The sequence below is a fragment of the Mycteria americana genome, chromosome 6, assembly GCF_035582795.1.
Source record: "Mycteria americana isolate JAX WOST 10 ecotype Jacksonville Zoo and Gardens chromosome 6, USCA_MyAme_1.0, whole genome shotgun sequence".
Taxonomy (NCBI): domain Eukaryota; kingdom Metazoa; phylum Chordata; class Aves; order Ciconiiformes; family Ciconiidae; genus Mycteria; species Mycteria americana.
This window is the reverse complement of record NC_134370.1, coordinates 22,300,636-22,324,608: the sequence shown is the minus strand read 5'-3', so window position 1 is coordinate 22,324,608 and position 23,973 is coordinate 22,300,636. Positions and strand designations below refer to the sequence as shown.

Below are 23,973 nucleotides of genomic sequence, written 5' to 3'. Positions count from 1 at the left end.
TCTGCATTCAAGCGTATGAAAAAATTATAAATGGGCCACTTTTACTCATTTGCATCAACATCAAAGTAGTGCTTATTTACAAGAAGAGAGAATTGGGTTGTAAATAAACTTAAACCTCCACAAATAGGTGATCCCATTCTTCCCTTTGTCTTTGAAGATGTCAAAATTCAGTTCTTGACTCCTAGAAAATGAAACTCTGAATTTCAGCCACTGACCACAGGGAACACACATTTGGGGTTGCTCACTAATAAAAGCGTGCTTTGACTTGTGGCTGTCATGAAAAATCTCCATAAGCAACTTCCTGAAACAGGAGCAATGTCTGCTACCAGAGAGAAACATGTTTAGTAGCAGATGAGAGGCCGTCACTTCTGGGACCGAGAGAAGCTGAATGGATCCCAAAGGTGGATTTTGTTTCTAGGTGTGAGGACTATTGACTCAGAAGGCTGTACTCCCAAGAGCTTAGATTTCAGCAAAGCACGGAGGAGCAATTTCTAAAGAATAACTTCCCCCTGCCCCTGTCAAGAATTCTTCATAAATGGCATAAAGGCCAAGCAGAATTACCCAAGTTCAGGTGTGCAAATCTAAAGCTATATATAACTCCTCAGAAGTTACACCTTTAAACCTCTGGGGTACAGGGTTTAAAGGGAAATCAGCAAACTGAAAGCTAGACACAGTTTTAAAAACTCTGAAGTTCGAGTACTTGTGGTACAAGGGTACCACACGACAGCATGCCTCCCTGGCAGAATTGTTGTGTCTTTGTTCTTCTCTCAAAAAAATACCTAAACAAAACCAAAAAAAGCCCAAAACAACCCAAACCCCAACCTACTTCAAGTATTTCACCACGTAAAGAAACACACCGCTCTGAAAGAGCAAAGCAACAAAGTCACTCACTACGCATCAATGCATGAGGCAAAACATCCTATAGGAGAAAAAACCCTGTACTTCTGGTGTCTCTCATTTACAGAAATTACCTTTAATAAACAAAGAACTTTAAAAATCAGTTTGCAGGAACCTGACAGCATCACTTCAAAGAAACAGTATAGCCACTGGATGATGAAAATCACTGCAAAGCATGAGTAGGACCTTGACCCATGCCTTTGTGGAGCTGTGATGATTTCAGAGGCACTCTGTACAGACACAGCTATTTATATGCATATACAATTCACTATGGGATCATGGCTGACACACACTTCTCGTTAGAAAGTAAACAAGCAAGCATGCTTTTGCCAGGGAAGAAAAAAATATAACTCTAAGATCATGAGCTCAGATCCAGGGCTCCCTTTATGGAAAGCTGTTGCACATTAACATACACCAGAAACATCAACAGACCCGCCAAACACCACCACCAAAACATACTTGGCTATCACATAATTAAACACCAGCACTTCTTTTATGAAATCATATTTTTCTAAGAATGATGCTCAGCTTGTTCAAGTGAGCTGCTAGTGAAAGCTAGACAGAGATTGTGTTAATATCAGAGAGGTGGTTTAAGGATTCAGGTTAATGCAACAGCTACAGATCATAATAATTAACTACAAGTTTCTGGTCTTGAGACACCAAAGCAAGGAGTTCACATGCAATAAGCGGACAAAAATCAAAACAGAGATCATATATAAATGAGTCTGATTACAAGCAAACAGCAAAACTCAAAAATTCCGAAGTTTTTTCTCTGAAGCATCACTACATAAAAAAACCTCTGCTGCTGTATCAACTGCTGTTAGTTTTTGTAACGGTTACTGAATTTTTAAAAGAAAGGGTTTTCTCCTCCTTCAAATCCCTTTCAGAAACCACTTCCCACAGTTTGGCTTCTGAGTGGAGATGAATTACAAAAGGCATCTGCTCCTCTCCTCACACACACATGCTGTACACACTCCAAGACAAACACAATGCAGAATCAAACGGCGTGGTCTGACTTTTTTTTTGTTAGGACTGCTGGAGAGGGAGCAGCTCCCTCCTCCCTCCCTCTGCTTCCTGCCTCCTCTCTCTCCCCTTCACCAGGGGTTTGCCGGGAAGCAGCATGCTCCAGCTCCCAAGAGCAGGGCTTGAGAGGACCAGCTTCCTACCCTGCACACAAACACAAAAAGAGCAGAATTTGGGAAGGTCACAGCATTTTGCACGATCACGGCGACCGAGACCAAGCGATGCCTACCTGCAGGAGGAAGACTCCTCCGCTCTCCACACACCCCATGCCCACCACGTTCTGCAGCTGAGCTTTGGGCCAGCTCAGCAGAACTGGCTGCAGAGCGGGACTCTGGCAAAGCAGTCATCTCAAAGGATCTAGTGGCAAACACTTCCAGCTACACAGCTTTTATCCGTAGACCTGAATCCCTTCGCAAGACTAGTCGGCAGTGCTAGCCCTCTTTGACAGATGGGAGGAATGGTAGTGCAGGCACCCAAGGGGCTTGCCCAGCACCATCCAGCAGGGCAGTAAGAAACAAACAAATTAAATCCCAAATTCCACTGTTTTAATCCAGGCCTGGCTGCACTCTGTGTGCTTCTTGCCAGGTCTCCAGGTACCACACAGAAGGGGAAGTTAGTGGTGCTCTTGCCAGGAACACATGGGAGAGAAGAAGAAAGCCCTGAAGCTGGCAAGTGGCGGGAACATTGGCAACTGCCCATGGGGAGAAGGCAGGCAGGCAAAGGCAGAAGGAGCACCTCAGGCATTCACACCACCACTAGATGCCAAGACATTTGTAGGAGTAAAGAAACAGGCAATGCCCCGTGAGAGCACGTTCGCAGGGGCACCCGACAGCAACTGCAAGGTGCTATGCCCAGGAAGGGTTCGATGCAAGCAACAGTTAAGTCGTCTTGACAAGCACAAGGATGACTCTCCTAATAACCAAAAGGAGAGATCACAAGCAGGGTGGTGTTCAAGAGTGCACAAGTGCACCCATGGAGAAAAGAGAGCCATTTGGTGTGAAGCAGTTTCTCAAGCAATTTTCCTGTTTGCTTAGTACTCCACACTAGACTGTTTACCTGCTAAAGGTAATTGGAGTGAGAGTACATTCAGGTACCTGCTCCTACACAGACATGTACTACAATGTCTGTTTTAGCATAGAAATCAGCCATGGAAATACCACGCGCTCAGCACGACAGCATCGCTGCAGGGATACAATTCAGAAGGATGTTACAACCGTCTCACTCATCTGGAAATATTCCTGCCTGCTCCCAGACTGCAGAAACGAAAGCATTTTCACTGCAGCTCTTCAGGGGTGCTTCTGTCACAGGTTGTCTGCTCTGTCAAAAAACTGTCTAATTGCTACTTTTTAAAAAGTGGGGAGTGTGACATCTTTTTCTGAGAAACGCTTTATGATCCATTGAAAAACACGCTAAGTAAAAGCCAAGGTTTGAATTGTCAGGAAAGGACTTTGCAATTCCCACTTTGAGGCTAAGCCTATAAGCAGTACAGCAAGGGACATATTCTGCTTCCCATGGAAGAGTTAAAGGATACTCAGACAAAAATTCTCCAGTGGTTAACCAGTTCCTGTGCAAAGCCAATTTAATAAAGGAAGAATGCCAGGCACAGTGTTACTATACTACACAGCTACACATAAACACACAAATCTCAGTATAAAAATAATAAGGGGTGAAATTCTCAAAGGATTTGCAGCCTGGCTGCTTAATGAATGATTTGGTTCAGTGGGCAAGCAAAACCAAACACACCCACACAGCCCTACAAATGCCTGAGTATTTGGATCAAGTTCAGCCAGTCAGAGCCCACATTCACAGCTCAAAGTCCAAAAAGTGAATGAAAAAGGTCACAGAATGCTTCTGTACCTTAAAAACAATATAATAGCTCTCAAAGTGTCACACTGGATTCAACAACGTAAAGCATGCACCTTTATATTGCGCTGCTGATCTATGACTAAAAATTCCTGCAAATGCAGGAATTTTTTTTTCTTCAAGTAAGTCCTGCTTTTCCAGTAGGACATGGTTTATTTGAATCAATAGGCCATAGTGCCTTTCCTGTTATAGGATGCAAGAGATCATTAAGAAGGCAGAATAAATTTAGCAAGATGCAGCACAATGTACTTCTCTCACCATAATTTCATCCAGACAAATTAGGTAGTTACAGCATCTCCAAGATGACAGCTTTGAGAAGCACCTGGAGATGTTTGAGATGATCATAGCATCTCTGCTGAGCACACAGCAGCCAGTAATACTACACAGCACTTGGAAGACAAGAAGGTAGTTCCTCTAGAGCAGAGGACAGAAGAGAGTTTCGGTTGATCAAGTGGAATTAGCAAGTTTAAATTTGACTAGAACATTCATCTGCTTCTGTGATAAATGCTATATGATCTTTGATGACAACTTCAGTATTGCTTCCAGGTCCAGGCCATTGAGAAGAAAGAGTACTGCACACCCAAAACGACTGTACCAACATCTTATGATCTCTCACTCAAACACTGATCCCGTCCATCCCTGATCCGCTTACGAGATCTGCAGAGATCATAGCACATGAGGCCACGGTTCTGAAGTTACTCGCACATTTTTAGAAGAGCAGTGTAAAAGCTATTGCTCAGGAAGCTTCGCTCACTGCAGTAACATTTCTAAGAACTTGTGGTAGACATCAGTCTGCTTCAGCAAGTGAGGCACAAAGCCTTCAAATAGGCAATGCTGTAACAAAACAAAACCAGAGCAACACCTCAACCCCATGCCAGCATCGGTTCCGCATTTCCAGTCCAAATCCTGAGAGCTTTTGGATACATTAGGAAACATCGCTGCCAGTGTGTTACCCACCAAACAGGGGCTGGGGGGTTCTGGCATCTCCAAACAATAGAGTGATTCTCCCTTAAATCAGGTAAGTATGAAGCTATTCCTAGTGAAGGATAAGTAAGAAGCTAATGATGGTTATTAATAGCCCTTAAAGCTAACAGTTCATCTGAGTTAAATGCAAGAGTAATAATCCCTTTATGACCTTCCTCATTTTTACTGGGGAAATGGACAAAGTTTCATGAAAGATTCCTGTTAACCACAGTTTTCAGCTATTTCAAATCTTGAAAATTACACTAACCTGAATCTGAATCTACCAGGCTCTGCTAGTTATACTTATCACTGAGGACTTAAACCAGAAATGGTAGGCAGGAGCTTTGCCTTTTACCACTGCTTCAAATTCAGTAGGATTTTTGCCCCAGACTTCCACAGGTATTGAACCTACACATTAATCTGCCATGAGGCATACCTAGGGACTATAGATCACCCAATTTGAGCAACTGGATTGCAATGATAAAGGTGGTAAGGATTTCTTGCTGTTCTTCACTGTTAGTCACAAATCATTAGCCCAGAAAACCTGCTCTTGTAGCAAGAAAAACTATTACTAAAACCAGTCAAGCCTTAACCTGAAATACAACAGCTACATCTTGACCAGAAGCATGAAAGAGAAGAAATAGTAAGAGATCTGAACCGTTCAGCTTCAGAATTTTTCCTCTGCACCTCTACTACAAATGTGGATAATTAAACGCATCCATAATCACAAAAGATAAGAGAACAGGATATAAAGCATCTTCCTTCTGGGGAATATGACAAACACTGATTTTTCACAGACTGGCAAAGTTCCCTCTCTAGGCACGCTGGTACTTCATTTTCCGCCGCTGTGCTTCTTGAGCCTTTCCTGTGAAAGACTTCTTACGATGCAGGACGTAGGTACAGACAAGCCAAAGGTCTCGTTTGAAATAGCAAGAACAAAAGCAAGCCAAAATTTCATCTGCTAGCTGACACTCTACCTTATTCACCTTGGCTTTCACCAGAGCTTGGTAATAAATGGGAGATATGTACGTGAGTCTGCTCAACCTACAAAGCACACACCTGGCAATGCACTTGGTCTAAGAACACAGCTTGGTATTACAAAGCAAACCTACATATTTATCTCTGAAGTAGTAACACTGGTTTTGATTGTGGTTTGGGGTTTGTTTGATTTTGTTCAGACTGACAAGTGTCTTTGTACAACTCAAAACATTTTAAGACCACAGCGTACACATTTGTTTGAGGTGCTTACTGTTCCTACACAGAAAAGGTAAGGACTGTTTCTATTAGATAGTAAAGGTAAGGTGAGAAAATCACGGCACTTGAATCGAACTGTGAAATGTTGCACTTGCTCTGGAAAAACTGTTCCACGTGTTTGCAGAAATCCATGGGAACTGTACCTAGGCCATCCAGAACATGAAGAAATAACTGCGAGCTGTGTTGCGTAATGGAAAGTTACACAACTGAAATATGAAAGTACTGAAGTTTCACTGACTTTGCACTGAAGTTACAAAACTGAAATGCAAATGCCTCCTTTCTCAGTTTTACCTAGTGTCCTCCTCTTGTACAGCAGACGTTACCTAGGGCACAAAAATAATCTACAACTGCTCAGCAGATTTGCTCAACACAGGATCATGCTCGCTCCGCATGCTGCTCTTTATCTTGCAGTGGTTTCTACCTCAAACAGGAAACAGGTATTTTGAAGCAATTAAAAATAAGGCAGCGATAATCTACAATTTCTTTCTCTTGCACCCCATCTCCCCTTTACTGTATACTTTAAATATAAGCAAAACTCACAGTCATGGCCAACGGGTCCTGATTGCACCCAAGGGTTGACAGGGACTCTGACTAGCAAGTAGCCTTGAATGTCCTAACTGATGCAATACGAAAATTTAACTGGATTGGTCAAAGTCAGCCCATTAACAACTTGACTGCCCTCCAGCTCATTCGTTAGATCCAGCACTAAAGGTTAACACCAGAAGCAACGCAGTCTGCAGGAGCGGGGAGGAGCGCCCAGGGGCCAGGCTGGGGCTCACGTGCGCAGGAGTAGCCGCAGCGTCGGTACAGCTGCGCATCAAGGACGGCAGGCAGTTCACCCGGCACTCTAGCTGCTCCAGCTGTGGTTTTGGCAGAACGCAGGACACTTAGGGGATGAATGAATATGCTTATGGAGACAGGAAGGACAAGGCTTGGGAAACATGAAGTGTTTCCAGGTTAGCCTAATTTATTGCTTGCATAGTCCCAGTCCCCATTATTTCCTCTGCAATATTGCACGTGTTTAAATAAACATTCTGTTCTGTTGCAAATGTCCCAAGGCATGGAAGTACAATAGCAGCCTGGCAAGGGAAACGATAATCAACACTTCAACTAGTTATCATGAAGGAAACACAGGGGAGACTTGTTACCACTGAAGTCGCTGTGTCAGAAATGAAGAACAGGTTTATAGGAGGAGACTTGGGACTCCCACTTCTGGGCTCACTGCACGGTCAGAGTTACCACAAGTTGTTTTGATCTGGTCGGCCTTCTAATCCCTGTCACCCCAGGGGAGGGTAGTCAATTCACAGCACTGCCCTGCATTTGGCAGAGGGGCTGTGTCACTCACTCTCAGCACAGAGTTTCTGTATGGGAGGGGACCGCAGGGAAGAACGGTGGAGCCCTCTTGCCTAGAGAGCTGCCCAGATGGCAACTACGTGAGACAGGTGGGAAGTGAGAGACTCCAGCGGGCTCCTGAGACAAGGTGCTTCACCGATTTAGAGCACCTCACCTGGGAAGACAACTTCTTGCCTAGTCCTGGCAACCAAAAGCAGCAGCGTGCCAGCCTCATTAATTACTGGTTTAAGAATCTGAAGGGCTAGAATCCATTTTAAGATGTTACTAAGGAGAAGATGCCAAAAAACAACAATGGGAGAATTTATTTTTACTGACTCACTGTGACTTTGGTCGGTGCGATTTGGACTGCTGACAGGTGAGAAGGGTAGTCAGGGCAGATGATCCTAACACATCAGAAGCAGCTTCTTTTATCCTACCCAAAGTCAGTCTAAGTGAATCCCTTTCTGTAACATGACAGTGCCTTTCTAGTCCTCTATACTTAGCTATGTCCTATCTGTAATCAGTATCACTCTCGATCTCCTCAGAATTAACTACTGGTGAGCAGGACACAAAACAAGCCCTGCAGCTGTACTATAATGTGAATGTTCTCTTGACCTGATATTATATTAGTGCAAAGCTAAAAAACCACAAAGAGGTTTCTGTGGAATTGACAGATAATGTAATATTCAATGCAGTACAGCGTACGCTAACGCACGATGCACACTGAGGTCTTTGGGTTTGATCAGAGACACAGTCCAGGGGTAAATAAGGCTGACACATGAAGACTAGACACAGTATGCTATTAAAAATTATTAAGTAGCCTATTAATTAGATTCTATTACACTTACAATCATTAGATGCTTCAGATATTTTTGCATTCCATTTCTCATTAGCACCACAACAAGACCTCAAAATGATTCCATTCACACACATGCTCCCAAGTTAAGAACACAAATCATATCTCCAGAAAACAGCACAGTAAGTGTACGTATGGGTGTATATTTCCTTCCTTGTGATATTCCAGTCAATACGAACGACAACATGGATACTAGATGTTGCCAAGAGCAAAGGAAAACAGGATGCATGGCTGCATATAAGGTTTCACACCCCATACTATTTTTCTTTTAGAAAGGTAAAATACACCTGTACCAGCTTCTGTGACAACAGTACTAGAGCCATCATCCAAAATCCCTATCTGCCTTGAATTCTTATGCAAAATAGAAGGTCATAGCTTGCATTTTGCAGAAGTTACTCAACAACAATTTCTGGAATTTTGCAGCCAGCTGCTTTAAAATAGCAAATACGAGAATAAAGAGTTACTTTGGTAACATTCATCTTCACTAAAAGCAGCAGTCATGCAAGGAGTTGGGGCTTTGGAACAGAATCAGGTCTGATTTGATAACCCCTATCATTTTATACTCAGATAACTTTTATCTGACAGTACCTGTTCCTCTTTTTCTTTGGTCTTGCTCCTGGAGACTCTGGAAGAGGTAACATCCTGAGCTGGAATGACAGAGATTTGATGCAGTGGCATGTTCATCACACCGCCTTGTTTGGTCCTATCATTTACAGGAAGGAGGCTTGAAGGCAGCGCTCATTCGGTGCCATTGTCAGGCCTTGTACCTAAAAAATAAAAATATTAGATGATGTTAAAGTAGTTTGAAATGCAATTATTTCTAAACCAAAGCTAAGCCACCAATTGGACCAAGGCGCACTTCTTATTTTCTCTCTGGATTCTGAACAAGAGAGAGGCTGGTGCACTGGCTGGGTGAGAAAAGACACTGGAGTTTTAAAGAGCTAGAACTAGACAGGTCAGAGCACAACTTATGCAAATGAATGAATAAATAAATCATCAACCAGTTCTGAAAGTGGTCCGAGAGCAGAGCCAGAGGGCAGGGATCACGCCCGAGACTGCGTGGATAGGGAGGAGGAGGAAGAGCAGCTCTCCAAGCTGAGCAGCGGGGACGTGCTACCTGGAGGTGCAGAGAGCAAAGCTTGTGCACGTAGTGTCCTAAACTGCCAACCCCAGCACCCTGGATCAAACTGCCTCAGGCATCGTCCTCAATCAGGCTGAATGCCATAGCTTTGGTTAAAAACAGTCAGTAGCCTGCATTTGGCTCCTGTCATTCATATAAACATGTACCAGCTGGCAATAGGAAGATGCAATCATGTGAGCTCTTCCTTTCTTAAGGCTATTAGAGAATAATATAATCAAAATCCCTTGCTAGGAATTGGGAATCCACTGGACTCCACGCACTTTATCCTTCTTTTAGTAATACAACAGGGAAGCATTACACACAGGAAAGACAGTGATAGACATAAATTAGCCAAAATTGGCAACGCTAATCTGAAAGGCAGGCATAATTAGCCATACCTTTTATTAGATTAGTGAAGTTACATTAAATAAAAAGCTTTTTGAAACATGTAGGATCATGGAGTGTTTATTTGGAACCTAACCTGCCACAAATGAGACACAATCAATTGTGTTTAAAGAAAGGATTAGAGGGGAATTAACACAGCAGGGACTATACTAAATAGGGCAACTGGATGATGCACTGTTCTTCTGTTTCCATAACATATCAACTTTTTGTTTGTTTGTTTTTGAATCTGTGACAGCAGAAACCAGAGAACAGTAGATGGCCTATATATTATGTTGCTTAACAATTTGGAAGTAGTATAGCCTAGCACTTCGTGCATACCCCTAACTTATATTGCACACATCTTTTAATTGAATATTTAATTAATTGGAAGTTTTAAAGGTAGGCCAAAGCTTCCTAGGGTTTTGATTCTGCGAAAGATGCCGATCTGGTTCTATTTCCATTAGACTCCACAGGAGTAGTGCAGTTGTGTAAAATGAAAACAGGACCAAATCTTTCGACTGCTTTTGATTAAATGGCAAAAAAAATTTAATTACATATCCCAAGGCACTTCATACAGGGAATGATAGTTCAGTATCCTCTTTCCACTCAGGGAGAAAGAGTTATCAAAGATCATAGAGCAAGTCACGAGCAAAAACAAAAATGCAGGCAACGCCTGCTGCTTCGCAATCACACACTCCATTTGCTGGATGATGCTATCTGCCCATTAGAGTGCTCAGCCAAATTCAGAAGCGTTATTGACACGTGGTCAGGATTTATATTACTTCCATAGATGCCAAGATGGCGCATCATAAAGCATGCATGAAAGCTTTGAAGGCAATGCCTCCATAACTTCTAGGCGTCACTGATTTCAAAAACAAGACACAGCTATATGCATAAACAAGCAACACAAGGACACTTCCTTATTGGAGGACAGAGGGAAACATCGGACTTACCAGCACTATTGAATCTCAGCTTAAAGCACAAAGAGAAAACACAGAACCTCCCCGGGTCTTCCACACACCTGTTTAGCTTCATCCTCTAAAGGAAGGAGCCAAGCCAGAGGAGATATAAGTGTGGGCTGAGACAGGAATATCAAACTACAATAAACAAAGCAGGAAGGGATGGTATTTTCCCAAGAAAACATAAGGAAATGAAATCCAGAGAACGTTAAGCTCCAATGAAAATATGCCAGGTAATATGTTCTGTGCTACTGCCAGCGACAGCTGAGCCAAGGGGAAGGAGATGGACTCCACGCTGAGTGTTGCCCAAGAAGGGTTCTGGGCTTGCAGGCAAGGACATGTTATTACTATAAAGAGAACAAGGAAAATTATTAGAAAACATAGTTAAACCCCTCTGATTATGACAAACAAGTCCAACCAGTTTTTCTGCAGATACTTCGAGGATAGCGTGTGCTAGCATTCTTTGAAAGAGCTCAACCAGCAGATATAATCCAATTAGGTATTCAAAGATGATGTGAAACAGCCCTCCTCTGGTAAAGAAGCGTGGCAGATGCTCTAATAAAGCCTGCCTTTGTTCAAGAGTGGCTTAGAAAAAGCTCTAAACTTAACGCAGATGCCACACTGTAGCATCCCCAATCTGGAAGGTCCCTAACAACGCGCACACTCAAAGCCGTCTGTATCAACCTGAAGCATGTTAATGCCACAGTGCTAATTAAAGGATAAAGTTACACAAGTCAACGGACCATCTGCAGTACCAAGTGCAAACAGACAAGGATGCCAGAAAAGCAATGCCACCTCAACACAAAGCAAGTTATGACAAGCTCCACAGGATGTTGTCCAGAGCTAAATTAACACCACGTGCTCCCTGATCCAGGGGTGAGGAGTTGGGCACCTGCGAAGAGGGATCCATGCTTCAAGCACATCAAACTGGGGGCCTGCCAAAAAGGCCCCCAGGGAAGAAATGCTAAGGCAAGGGGACTGCTCCTAGATACTCCCTTGTCTTCAGGATTCCAGTTAGATGTTCAGGCCATCCCTCACACGAAGTAAGGGATCCTCCTTGCTAACAGCACCCCCACCCAACAGCTGAGTACACTCACCCAGAGGGTGGCAGATAAGGGCGCAGCTTCCTCCTTCCTTGTGCGGGATTCGGTTCATAAACCTCACATGCAAGGGAAGTCCCATGACCACCGGTGTAGATGCTGTACTGTTCATGGAAGAAGGACTTTCCAGCTCCTTTTTGCCTGGAAAGCTGAAGTAATCATGGGATGGCAGGACAGGGAGAGGGCACATGCACCAGCCAGGTCCCATAGGCAGGGCGGTCATCTGCCTGTGAAGGAGGGATCCTGTTCTCCTCCTGCCCCCATAGCTGTTCACATATTCTTCACTGGAAGAAAATACTTAAGAAAACCTCTTAGAGTTTGGGCATTCAGCAAACAATAATAAAGTTAAGCCTGTTTTCATAGCTGGCCCCTTTACAGGTTTCTTTACTGATGCTGCCAACAGCCAATAAGCCACAAATACAGATTACTGTTCTTGCCCAAGGAGGTTTCCTTCAGAAAAACATGAGGACCATGAAGCTGCAGGAGGAAATGAGACAAACTGTCTCTGAAGGTAGTTAAGAAGAAAAAAAGGAAGGACAGACATGCATGTGACGCAGGCCTGGTAGCTGGGGCATTCCCCTGAGCAGTATGTCTCCTGACAGCAACAGAAGCAGAAAATTAGGTTCCCCTGGGTTATCAGCATTAAGTACATGAGATGGGAAAACCGACAACAACAGGTACCCTCACTATAGCAGAAGCAGCTGGGAGACCATTTGAAACCCCACTTACATCACCCACCCCACCAGGACCTCTGTTTCCCCACCGACAAAACAAGAACATAAATCAGCATGAGATGAGCCTAACAGCCTGTGACTTGCTGGACTGTTAGAATGAGATGTGCCATTAGAAGAACCCAAGTGGAGGAAACTGTTCTGTCGTCCCTCCCCTGTCACCCACTGCAGCTTCTCTGCCCATTACACATGCCAAAATAAAGGCTAAATGGCCCTTTGCCAAGAATTCCCAGCTAGATTGGGGCAAGTAAGCACAAATCATGGTTTCCTGTCTGTGGTTTGGTTATCTGCCGGAATCTAAAAACATGCAGTATGAACTGCAGATTTTGCGAGGTCATTTACACTTCAGAAAGTCTACCATATTCCCTTGCTACACAGCATATACTGGAGAACTTCAGCAGAAGTCTGGAGCTGTAGTGGCACTGGCTGCAGATGTACACACGCCTTACAAAAGAAATGCACCCTGAGGATGTATGTAGGTGTGTACACATGCTTTGCATTACTCACAGGAGAGGGAAAAAAAAAAATAATAGCATACAAATATCACAGTTGTTTTCCTATTTAAAGTACAATAGGCATTCTGAATTACAAAAGAATCTGTCTTTTGCGTGCATGAAAGATAAACCTTGTAACCTGTGGTATAAGCAAGATGATAGTCGCTGTGAGAAGGGAATTGGAAGGAATTTCACCTCTGAGTCATTCCTGCCTCCCCAAGGCTTCTCACACTTTTCTTCAACTCCCCTAGCCCCCATCAATGACAGCGAGCTGTATCACATCGGTCAACGGTCTGATAATCCGTGGGGGGGCGGGCAGGTTAAAAACAACGCAACAGATCCCTGCTGTCCAGATAATCCAGACACCGCAGCACTGTGCATTGCCGCGACAATCCTGCCACGGAATGGACGCGGTTTGTGGACTTCAGGGCACCTACCAGCTGCAGGCTGGGAAGCGCTGCCCCAGCCTTTGTGGATCGCTGCTGTGAACTCTGGTCTTCTGAAACTTCCCCTCCGCAGCACAAAACCTGACCAACCCCAACAGGAATGGAAACCCTCTGAAGAAACTTCTGACTGCTGCAAGATGGTATAATGTCTTTATCAGCTGGCTTACTTTCTCCTAGTGAGACTTGAAATAATCTATTAATGCAGATTTGGAATCTGTTTTCCTGCTGGAGGTCTTGATGTGAAGTCTTAAAGCCCCATAAACATAAAAATCCTTTGGTTTGGGGTTTTTTGTTTTTGTTGTTGTTCTGAAGGTAACAGAATCACAGAATCACAGAATCACAGAATCATATAGGTTGGAAAAGACCTTTAAGATCATCGAGTCCAACCATAAACCTAACACTGCCAAAAACCATCACTACACCATGTCTCTAAGTACCTCATCCAAACGTCCTTTAAATACCTCCAGGGATGGCGACTCAACCACTTCCCTGGGCAGCCTGTTCCAATGCTTGATAACCCTCTCGGTGAAGAAAAATTTCCTAATATCCAGTCTAAACCTCCCCTGGCGCAACTTGAGGCCATTTCCTCTTGTCCTATCACTTGTTACCTGGGAGAAGAGACCGACCCCCACCTCTCTACAACCTCCTTTCAGGTAGTTGTAGAGAGCGATGAGGTCTCCCCTCAGCCTCCTTTTCTCCAGGCTAAACAGTCCCAGCTCCCTCAGCCGCTCCTCATAAGACTTCTGCTCCAGACCCTTCACCAGCTTCGTTGCCCTTCTCTGTACGCGCTCCAGTACCTCAATATCCCTCTTGTAGTGGGGGGCCCAAAACTGAACACAGTATTCGAGGTGCGGCCTCACCAGTGCCGAGTACAGGGGCACAATCACTTCCCTAGTCCTGCTGGCCACGCTATTTTTGATACAGGCCAGGATGCCATTGGCCTTCTTGGCCGCCTGGGCACACTGCTGGCTCATATTCAGGCGGCTGTCAACCAACACCCCCAGGTCCTTCTCTGCCAGGCAGCTTTCCAGCCACTCTTCCCCAAGCCTGTAGCGTTGCATGGGGTTGCTGTGGCCCAAGTGCAGGACCTTGCACTTGGCCTTGTTAAACCTCATACAATTCACCCCAGCCCATCGATCCAGCCTGTCCAGGTCCCTCTGCAGAGCCTGCCTACCCTCCAGCAGATCAACACTCCCACACAACTTGGTGTCGTCTGCAAACTTACTGAGAGTGCACTCGATCCCTTCGTCCAGATCATTGATAAAGATGTTAAACAGAACTGGCCCCAACACCGAGCCCTGGGGAACACCGCTTGTGACCGGCCGCCAACCGGAGTAAACTCCATTCACCACCACTCTCTGGGCCCGGCCGTCCAGCCAGTTCTTTACCCAGCGAAGAGTACACCCGTCCAAGCCATGAGCAGCCAGTTTCTCCAGGAGAATGCCGTGGGAAACCGTGTCAAAGGCTTTACTGAAGTCTAGATAGACAACATCCACAGACTTCCCCTCATCCACTAGGCGGGTCACCTTATCATAGAAGGAGATCAGGTTGGTCAAGCAGGACCTGCCTTTCCTGAACCCATGCTGGCTGGGCCTGATCCCCTGGTTATCCTCTACATGCCGTGTGATAGCACTCAGGATGATCTGCTCCATCAGCTTCCCCGGCACCGAGGTCAGGCTGACAGGCCTGTAGTTCCCCGGGTCCTCCTTCCGGCCCTTCTTGAAGATGGGTGTCACATTCGCTAATCTCCAGTCAGCAGGGACTTCCCCAGTTAGCCAGGACTGCTGGTAAATGATGGAAAGGGGCTTGGTGAGCACATCTGCCAGCTCCTTCAACACTCTCGGGTGGATCTCATCAGGCCCCATAGACTTGTGAGTGTCTAAGTGGTGCAGCAGGTCACTCACCATTTCCCCCTGGATAATGGGGGCTCCAGTCTGGTCCCCATCCCTATCTTCCAACTCCAGGGGCTGGGTACCCATAGAACATTCGGCCCTGCTAATAAAGACTGAGGCAAAGAAGGCATTAAGTACCTCAGCCTTTTCCTCATCCTTGGTCACTGTGTTTCCTCCCACATCTACTAGGGGCTGGAGATTCTCCTTAGCTCTCCTTTTGCTGCTAATGTATTTGAAGAAGTATTTTTTGTTGTCTTTTATAGCAGCAGCCAGACTGAGCTCTAGCTCAGCTTTGGCCCTTCTAGTTTTCTCCCTGCACAGCCTCGCTACACCCCTGTAGTCCTCCTGAGTTGCCCGCCCCTTCTTCCAGAGGTCGTAGACTCTCCTCTTTTTCCTGAGTTCGAGCCAGAGCTCTCTAGTCAGCCAGGCCGGTCTTCTTCCCCGCCGGCTCGTCTTTCGGCACCTGGGGACAGCCCGCTCTTGTGCCTTTAGGACTTCCTCCTTAAAGAATGTCCAGCCTTCCTGGACCCCTTTGCCCATAAGAGCTGCCTCCCAGGGGACTCTGTCGACCAGTCTCCTAAACAGGCTGAAGTCCGCCCTCCGGAAGTCTAAGGTGGCAGTTTTGCCGACCCCCCTCGCCGCTTCTCCACGTATCAAAAACTCTATCATTTCATGATCGCTCTGCCCAAGACAGCCTCCAACCATCACATCACTCACCAGTCCTTCTCTGTTGGTGAACAAGAGGTCCAGCGGGGCACCTTCCCTCGTTGGCTCACTCACCAGCTGCGTCAGGAAGTTATCTGCCACACGCTCCAGGAACCTCCTGGACTGTTTCCTCTCTGCTGTATTGTATTTCCAGCAGACATCTGGCAGGTTGAAGTCCCCCACAAGAACAAGGGCTAGCGATCGTGAGGCTAACAGAAGCACTCAACCAGTGACCTCAGCAAATTCCTGTCTGCATCTTAACTTTGCTTACTTACCCTGGCATTTCAGCTGGATACGGCTTATGCCTCCTTTCTGTACGCTACATTTTCCATATTTGCAAATATTTCCAATCCTATTAGCTTGTGTTGGCTCCAGTTGGAAGCTTTTATTTATTTTATTTTGAGCTTGTCCAGACTCCTCCCCTACTAACGTAGCTTACATAATCCTTTTCTAGAGCTGACAGATGTGCATTTTCAAAAGAAGGATCCTGCATCTGCATTTCATTTTGTTTTACTGTAGCTTAATCAGTACTTTGTTAACAGCATTATTTAGGAGATGTTATCAAGGCTCATGCACTTCACATGCATTTGTTAACTTGACAAACAAATCTAATCAAGGAAGCTTAAGGGAGAGAAACTAACACTTCTTTCCCTGCAGTACCTTTCACATTTCAGGGCTAGTATAATGTTAGAAGTAAAAAGAACCCTTGCACTCAGACCAGACAGATACAATTCTGGATTACTGCTATTTACAGCTATGCCTCTGCCCATCTATCTTGCATTGTTTACTAGCTCAGCTGCAACTTCTCACTTTATTATCTCAGTTCCCCCTTTCCTCCACCTGCTAGTGTCCTAAAAATAATCAGCTTCAAGACTTAAAAATATTTTTCTTCTAATAATTAAAAAAAAAAAGCCATGTTATTATATAGTTGAAATCAAAAGAAATACTTAGGAAGGGGACAAGAGATCCTTCTACATGTTCCCCATGTTCCCTTTGAAAGCTTCTCAATATACAGGAATACATAGCTGGAGACTACACACAATGCATAGAGAAATAGAGATATCTGCCAGCTCTGGCTGACTCCTCTCAAAATAAGAATATGATTGTTTTTACAAACATAACAACAGCTTGCTTGTCTAGTTGTAACCTACAGCATCAATAAATAATGGTCCCAGAGCTCTTAGCAACCTCTCCCTTGATTTCAGTGGAAGTTGAGGAGGATCTGCACCTCTGAAAAACAGATTCCTTAAAACCTGTTCCCTTCAAATCAGATCAGCTACTAAGTGCAATTATGAACTAGCTTGGTAGCATTCAGAAGAAAACAAATGTCATTTCCCTCTGTTCCAATAACAAAATAATACAGTCATTACAGTCCCTTGAGGAAAAAGAAATTGCTTTTGTCCGCTTATGCTACTAATAGCAACTTACCTGCATCAGAAGCATCAGCGATCATTCCTGATGCCCTGCGGACAGAACAAAGCGCCAGGCACTCTCCACACGGGCACGGGCAGTAAGCTCCTGCTACAGAGGCAAAACTCCTGTAACTACATCAGTTGTCTGCTAGCTAATGCACATTTTTAAGTACTCCCCCTGTATATTTTTTGACGAAACAGTCCGTAATAACGTCAGCAATAATCCCTGGGACAGTCTCTAGCTACCACAAGCAAAAAGAAACAGAGGTAAAGCATAAGTTTCATTCTCTACACTGGGACGCCCTAACGGTGAGGGCCTGGGAGAGGCCAACAGCCAGGGCTGCTGCTTTCTCAGCCAGCAAGTTGCTCTACCTGCTCCACTGAATTTCCAAATCCATCTGCATAAGGGGGTGCCGCTCATTCTTTCACCTAGCTAATCGCCATTTCACCTCACCCCTTCACATTAAGCACACCTTCTGAACAGAGCAGGTCTAGCACGTGAATCACACTGCAAGCTGTGACTCTTTCCAGCTGCGCTGCAAGCAGGATGCAATATCACGGCACGTGGGGGACTTGCCTTGTTATCACTCTTAGCCGTGATCCCATCAACTCCCACAATGAGTAGAGACTGGCTTCCTGAGAAATTAATGCCCCCCTCCAGAAGAGGCATCCTTCCCTCCAATTTGGCACTGAAGCCACCACCCTGCAGAGCAAAAATTAGGCCGCGTTAATCACATGGCTCAAATGCAATTTTTCTTGAAGATATGGATAATGACTTGCTTCTTTATAATCTGCATTGTCAGACAACAACATGCAACAGTACCACGCCTATTGCTACAGTTTTTGAGAAAAGCTGTTTTTCCTTCTTCATTACGTGTCCAAAAGCATTGCACAGCAGTAACCTACATGGATTCCACCACAGTGTGCACACTGGTGAAACAGTAGTCAACGCATCTTTGCCTTACTAACCTACAGAAATGGTTAGAGAGAGCAGTGGTGAGGTTTCATACAATTTGAAATTCTTAAATTAAAGGAAAATAAAAAAGGTCAGATTACTGCGAATATAGCTTTGGGAACGGCCCACTAAGATTGCTGCGGATGGTCCCCTGCAACCGTAGATCACCCTCCAGTCAGCACAGAAGGGTCCACAGTACATCCATTGGCTACAAAAAACACTCCCCTCCCTGCTATTCATGGGCAAAAGCCAAAACCCACAAAACCCATGCCAGGGAAAGACAGCAAGTGATGTCAAGGACAAGGTAACACCCCAGATATCCAGAATAAGAGTAAACCTGTTGAGAAAAACGCCCACCTGATCATAATGATTTGGCAAAGCACTCCATATGATGATCGATGGTTTTTAAAAGCAAATGTTAATGAAGGTTATAATCAAATGGAAAGAGGGACATACTAATACATGTATAGACCAGTGAGAGAAATCTGCACCAACATATTTTGCAGACAAATTTCTAGTCTAGTACACAAGTCCACATGATATAACGTAACACCTATGGATAATTTATGATCACTTCCCATTCTCCACTATAATCCTTTTGGGGTTCACGAAACTCCAAATCAGTTCTGAAATCTAGCGAAAAATTGCTCTGTGTTTTTATCTTTAAAATTAATAAATACTATTAAAAACAAATGCATAAATTTACACTGAAGACAATGAAAGCCTGTGTTTCTCAAACAGTGTAAATATTTACAACACAAGATAGTGATGAAACAAAACAATCTCATCATTGTTCAGTGAGGACATTGCTCACATTCTGTATTGTACACAGATAACAATGATGCATTTTTAGAAAAATCCTGTGCTACATCACTTATTTTCCATTACATCAGAGGCTAAAAGTTGTAAAAGCTATTTATGAACAAGAGGAGCCTAAGCAACATTCTTCACCATTGTTTAACTGCTACCAGGCAAAACATTCCTCTTAAACCAGAGTAAAAAGAATATACTATAGACTAAATGACTCTGTTTTGAAGAAGTATGAAATCATTCCTTCTTTGTCTCTGGGTGAATAAGAAATTTCCAAAGTGGTGCACATAAGAATGCATTTCTTTTGAATGATTTAGGAGTTAATGCCAGGTAACTTTACTTACAGGTTTAAGTTATAACATATCTTTGCTCTGGAAGTCGTAATAAAATCTAGATTTCTGGATCATTATGACAAACCTTTAAACTCTTTCTGAGGAAATAGCTATAAACCACATTCTTTAGGGACTTGCATGATGCCGAGAGCCCTAGCCCAGCATTTTCAAAAGTTCAAGCATAGAGTAAAAAGGGCAATGTACCAAGCATCCTGTACCCAATTCTTCCACAAACGTGCATGACATCAGTAAGTTATGTTTTCAACCGTAATTTCCCACATTTTAAAGCAACCTGAACTTCTGATGCAAAACTAGCTACGAGAAGTCATTTGCTATCCCCTGAAGTTAAAAGTTTTTAATTGTAAATACGTTCTAAATACAGGAAAATATGAGTCATTAAAGTATAACAGATTTCAGTGAGAGCTTTTTATTAGGAAGTATACTGAGGCATAGCGTGTCTACTTTATGGGGTTTTGTTTCCATCTTTTTCCATGCTGGTGCCTTCTCTATACATTTGCCAATGTCCAACAAGAACCCCCCCCTCTCCAGAGGGCAACACGGGAAGGACCAGTACTGCCAGCTGCATGAGAACTTGTGCTCCAGGCAGAATAACCAGCTGGGGGGGGGGGGTCCCCAGCCCCAAAGACATAAATGCCCATCTTTAACTTTATTTCAAATATCACCAATACAGAGGTGTGCTTGCTGGCTGTGGTTCAGGTAGATAAATCATATAAGTTCTTCATTTTAGTCACTTTTGTGCAATGGAAGGATAACAGTACTTCCACTTCCTCCCTCCAGGCTGTTTCAGCCACACAGATAGCTTCTGTGGGGGTGGTATTGTTCCTTACCATGGCAATGTACGGTACCTGGAACAACCAAGAGCACAGACTGAAGTGCTACAGTAAGACAAGCAAGAAGAGCAGTACACATCTGAGTCACTCCTTCAGTTTCACACCTGCATCCTCACCAAAAATTGCCAGATCTTGATTTGAGACAGTTGCTAGCCAGACAAACATGGTATTTCTCATCAATTTCAACATGAAAATTATGCTATGAAGAGTTTAAGAACCTCTGTGTCACAGCATTATCATTAAAAAGTAAAGCTGTATAGAGCCTATAGACAGAGTTCAGGTCTGTGAATAGAATTAATTTCCCCCTAGTGCCAGACCAAGACGGCCTCTTCCAGCTGCAACCTTATCATGGGATATGTTGCGCAGTTCAAAAGGCCGCATGTGCTCTTCTTATCGCAAGTGTCCCTGGTGTAGTTTAAAGGCCAGGCAACCGATTTCAGAGGGCTGACAAACAGCCTGGCTTCCCTCATCCCAGCTCCCCACGCCAGCGCTGACACCAACACGCACGGGCAGCGGAGAAGCATCAGCACAAACAGTTTCCCTTCATTAGGGTGTTATTTCACCCAAGCGTGCCGGCACGCGTATGTCGGTTCTGCCTGTCCTCCCCCCACAACAGTGCTCTGTGCCATCCGAAAAGAAGGGACTGGCATTACTGACCCCCACAGACAAGGCATGCCTTACCACGGTCTATAAAGGGCCATTCATCCCCACCGTACCTCACATAGGCACTGGATGCAATCATGAGACGAATACACAACTGTGGATTCCTTTAAATCGCTGGCTTCTTACACGGACAAGAAACCAGCGTCCAGCAGTTGCACCCTCACCCGTTGTCCTCCTTCTCAGTTCAGTAATCAAGTGTTGACCCTTTCTGTCCCATCCGGTATTAGTCCCTTCATTTCTATAAATATTTAGACGTTTAGAGATTTTATGAGAAGTTTAGAGAAACAGCACAAAACTTCACCAATCCATTCCTATGCACTTGCAAGATCTGTATACAATCCTCTTTAATCAAATCCATCACAGCTTTCTATCACCAGAACTAAAGCAGCATTTCTGAAGTCCGTCTGTCATCCACTAGCTGCTCATTGCCAGTCAACCGCAGCCAGCTGCAGAAGGCTGCTAAGGCAGAGTGAAGTATCCAGGTACAGAAAAATTGTGCCTATTCATGAGAAACCCTGAGAATTGCACAGGTCTGTTTCTTGCTGCTGGAGAAGGGGCTGACTTGCAGTGCTCTGTTGCCCTACTGCTTAAATGACTTCTAGTCTTTCCTCCAACAGATGCTTCAAGCGGTCTTCACGTGTCTAGTAAGGGTGAGGAGAAGCCCAGGCCATTAGAGAGTGATGTGCTGTCAGACGAAAGATGGTTGAGAAGGAAGCTGGAGATAGCTGGGGCAATACGGTGGAATGGATTCTGGGATGCTGTTGCATATCCACAGGGCAAGCAAAAGAAGTTGATATGGGAAGTTGTCCAAACAGGGAAAGGCTTAAAATAAAACTCAGGATCATGGCCACATCACTGATACCAATTGACATGTCACATTTTTCAACCCAATCACATTTAGAAGTGGCTTTTCTGTCTTCTCCCTTAACAGATGCTCTTTGCTTTAAGTTAGTTTAGACAGGAGCCAGAGAGATGAGCCAAGTGTGCTAAATAAGGCCCATGCAATTCTGGTGCACGAGCACTATTGTAAAATAGGAAACATTCATGAAGACAAAACCTGGAGGGAACAGCAGTTTCTATCAAGTATCTGTTGAAACTGAAGGCAAGAAGAAAAACTTTTTTTTTTTTTTTTTAAAGCTAAAAATCTCATCAGTCCTGGAGGAAAACGTATTGTTGGAAAGAGGGGAGCATTGAACCTGTTGAGGCCACATCAACAGGTTCAGTTTTGAAGGCTGAATTTCGCATCGACTACATTCAGAGCTACAGTGAGATAAACCCACCCGACCCCACCCTACTCCCTTCCTGTTTTCCAGGACCCATACCTGCTGACCACGTGGTTTCCTTCTCTCGTTACAATTACAGTAATATTCAGGGCTCTTTGAAAGAGTAGATAAAAAAATTACTACAGACAAATAATTTGGATGTCTGCTGAATTAGGCTAATGGAGAGATAAGGACATATTTCTTTATTAACCATTTCTAAATGGCAAATGCAAGATTTATGTTTTTAATTGAAAAAAGAAAACTACTCCCTATTCCAAATGCAACAGATGTTAGAAAATCAAGACAAAATCTCCTCAGTTTTCTGCTCACTTAAAACAGTTGGCATGTTCCACTCCAGAGACAGTCCCATCTTTGGCACAGGCTCCCGCACATGGGCTGTACAGCAGCATCAAGACGGTCATAAAGTATTTAAAGATGAAGGATATGAATTCTGCTATTTTTGAAGTGACAGGAGTCCACAAGTGACCAAAACACTGCTGCTTTCTCCTTGGAGGACCCAATCATTCCCTTCAGGCTCTGGCTGCTAGAGGAAGCAGCACTGCGCTTAGGAACGGGCATGGTCCCCTCTGTGTCACAAGTGACCTCGTGCCTGACACAGTCCTTCTCCGTTAGCTGTGCTCTCTCCGAATGAGGCATAAAGCCTTGGTCCTGGAGGCAGTTACACTTCTTGTTTTACAGGGACGTGTCCTATTCAGTGAATGGTATTACCTGGCGATGGCAAAAGCTCCCGTTACCGTCCTCTCTCAAAGAAGTAATTTGGTACAATCTCACATCAGCTATGTTTCCTGCAGAGTTAACAGAAGTTTCACAGCTCAGCAAGGCCAGCTGATCTCTCACTACCCCATTACAGAGGACAGTAACCATCTAACAGAAACGAAACCAAAAAGAGGCTGAAAAGTATTCAGACCCCAATCCTAGGAAATGTTAAATATATCAGCTGAAAAAGCTCCCTCTTCCTTCTTGTGCTGCTTCTGTAGCAAAGCCAGGCAGCTATCTTACAATGCTCAACCAATGCCACCCAACAGCTTCAAGCAGGAAACAACAACATAACACACATAAACGTTCATTTCTGTGGTCATGGATTGGGGTTTTTGGGGTGGGTGTGTTTTTTTAAAAGAAAAAAAAAATTCTCTAGGAAGAAGATGCCCACCGAGAAGGGCGTCTTCTCTGCCTGCAAAGACGACACTGGTGGCAAAACTGCACCCTACAGCATTTAGCTGGGGCAAAGACTCAGCATGAATCCAGTGCAAAGTCAGTCCATCACCCTTACAGCACCTGGTCTCCCCCCGAAATTCCCTTCCCAAACACTGTTTCTGCCCAGACTTTCCCGACTGGCAAAACAGAGATACCACTTCAGTCTCTGATCTTGTCCTATCTGCAGGTTATGAATGAGAATACTTTTCTAATTAGAGATCAACTGTGGAATTAGAAGGTGGATTATTTTTAGCAATCGTCTGATTGAGCTGGAGCTGCAGTCAGTTGTAAATTAGTCACTGCTTTTTCTAAGACTACATTTTACACACCAACTTCCAATGCAACATTTAGTATCTCTTCAAAAGCCATAATCTATCAGTCATCTTTGCAGGGAAGAAAGGAAAGAGAAGCAGCTACCATACAGCCGAGAAGAGACTTCTTAAGACCTTCAGGT

The 23,973-nt window shown here is 44.3% G+C and overlaps 1 protein-coding gene across 5 annotated transcripts in view; it reads right to left on the bottom strand.

Moving 5' to 3' along the window:
• The window catches only part of MARCHF8 (membrane associated ring-CH-type finger 8), a 103,213-nt gene that overhangs the window by 69,658 nt on the left and 9,582 nt on the right, over positions 1-23,973 (bottom strand). For all 5 annotated transcript variants that reach the window (XM_075504983.1, XM_075504979.1, XM_075504980.1 and 2 more), the window contains one exon: positions 8,777-8,955. In XM_075504983.1, coding sequence (XP_075361098.1) covers positions 8,777-8,872 — 96 coding nt within the window. In that variant the 5' untranslated portion in view covers positions 8,873-8,955. The remainder of the gene's footprint in view (positions 1-8,776; positions 8,956-23,973) is intronic.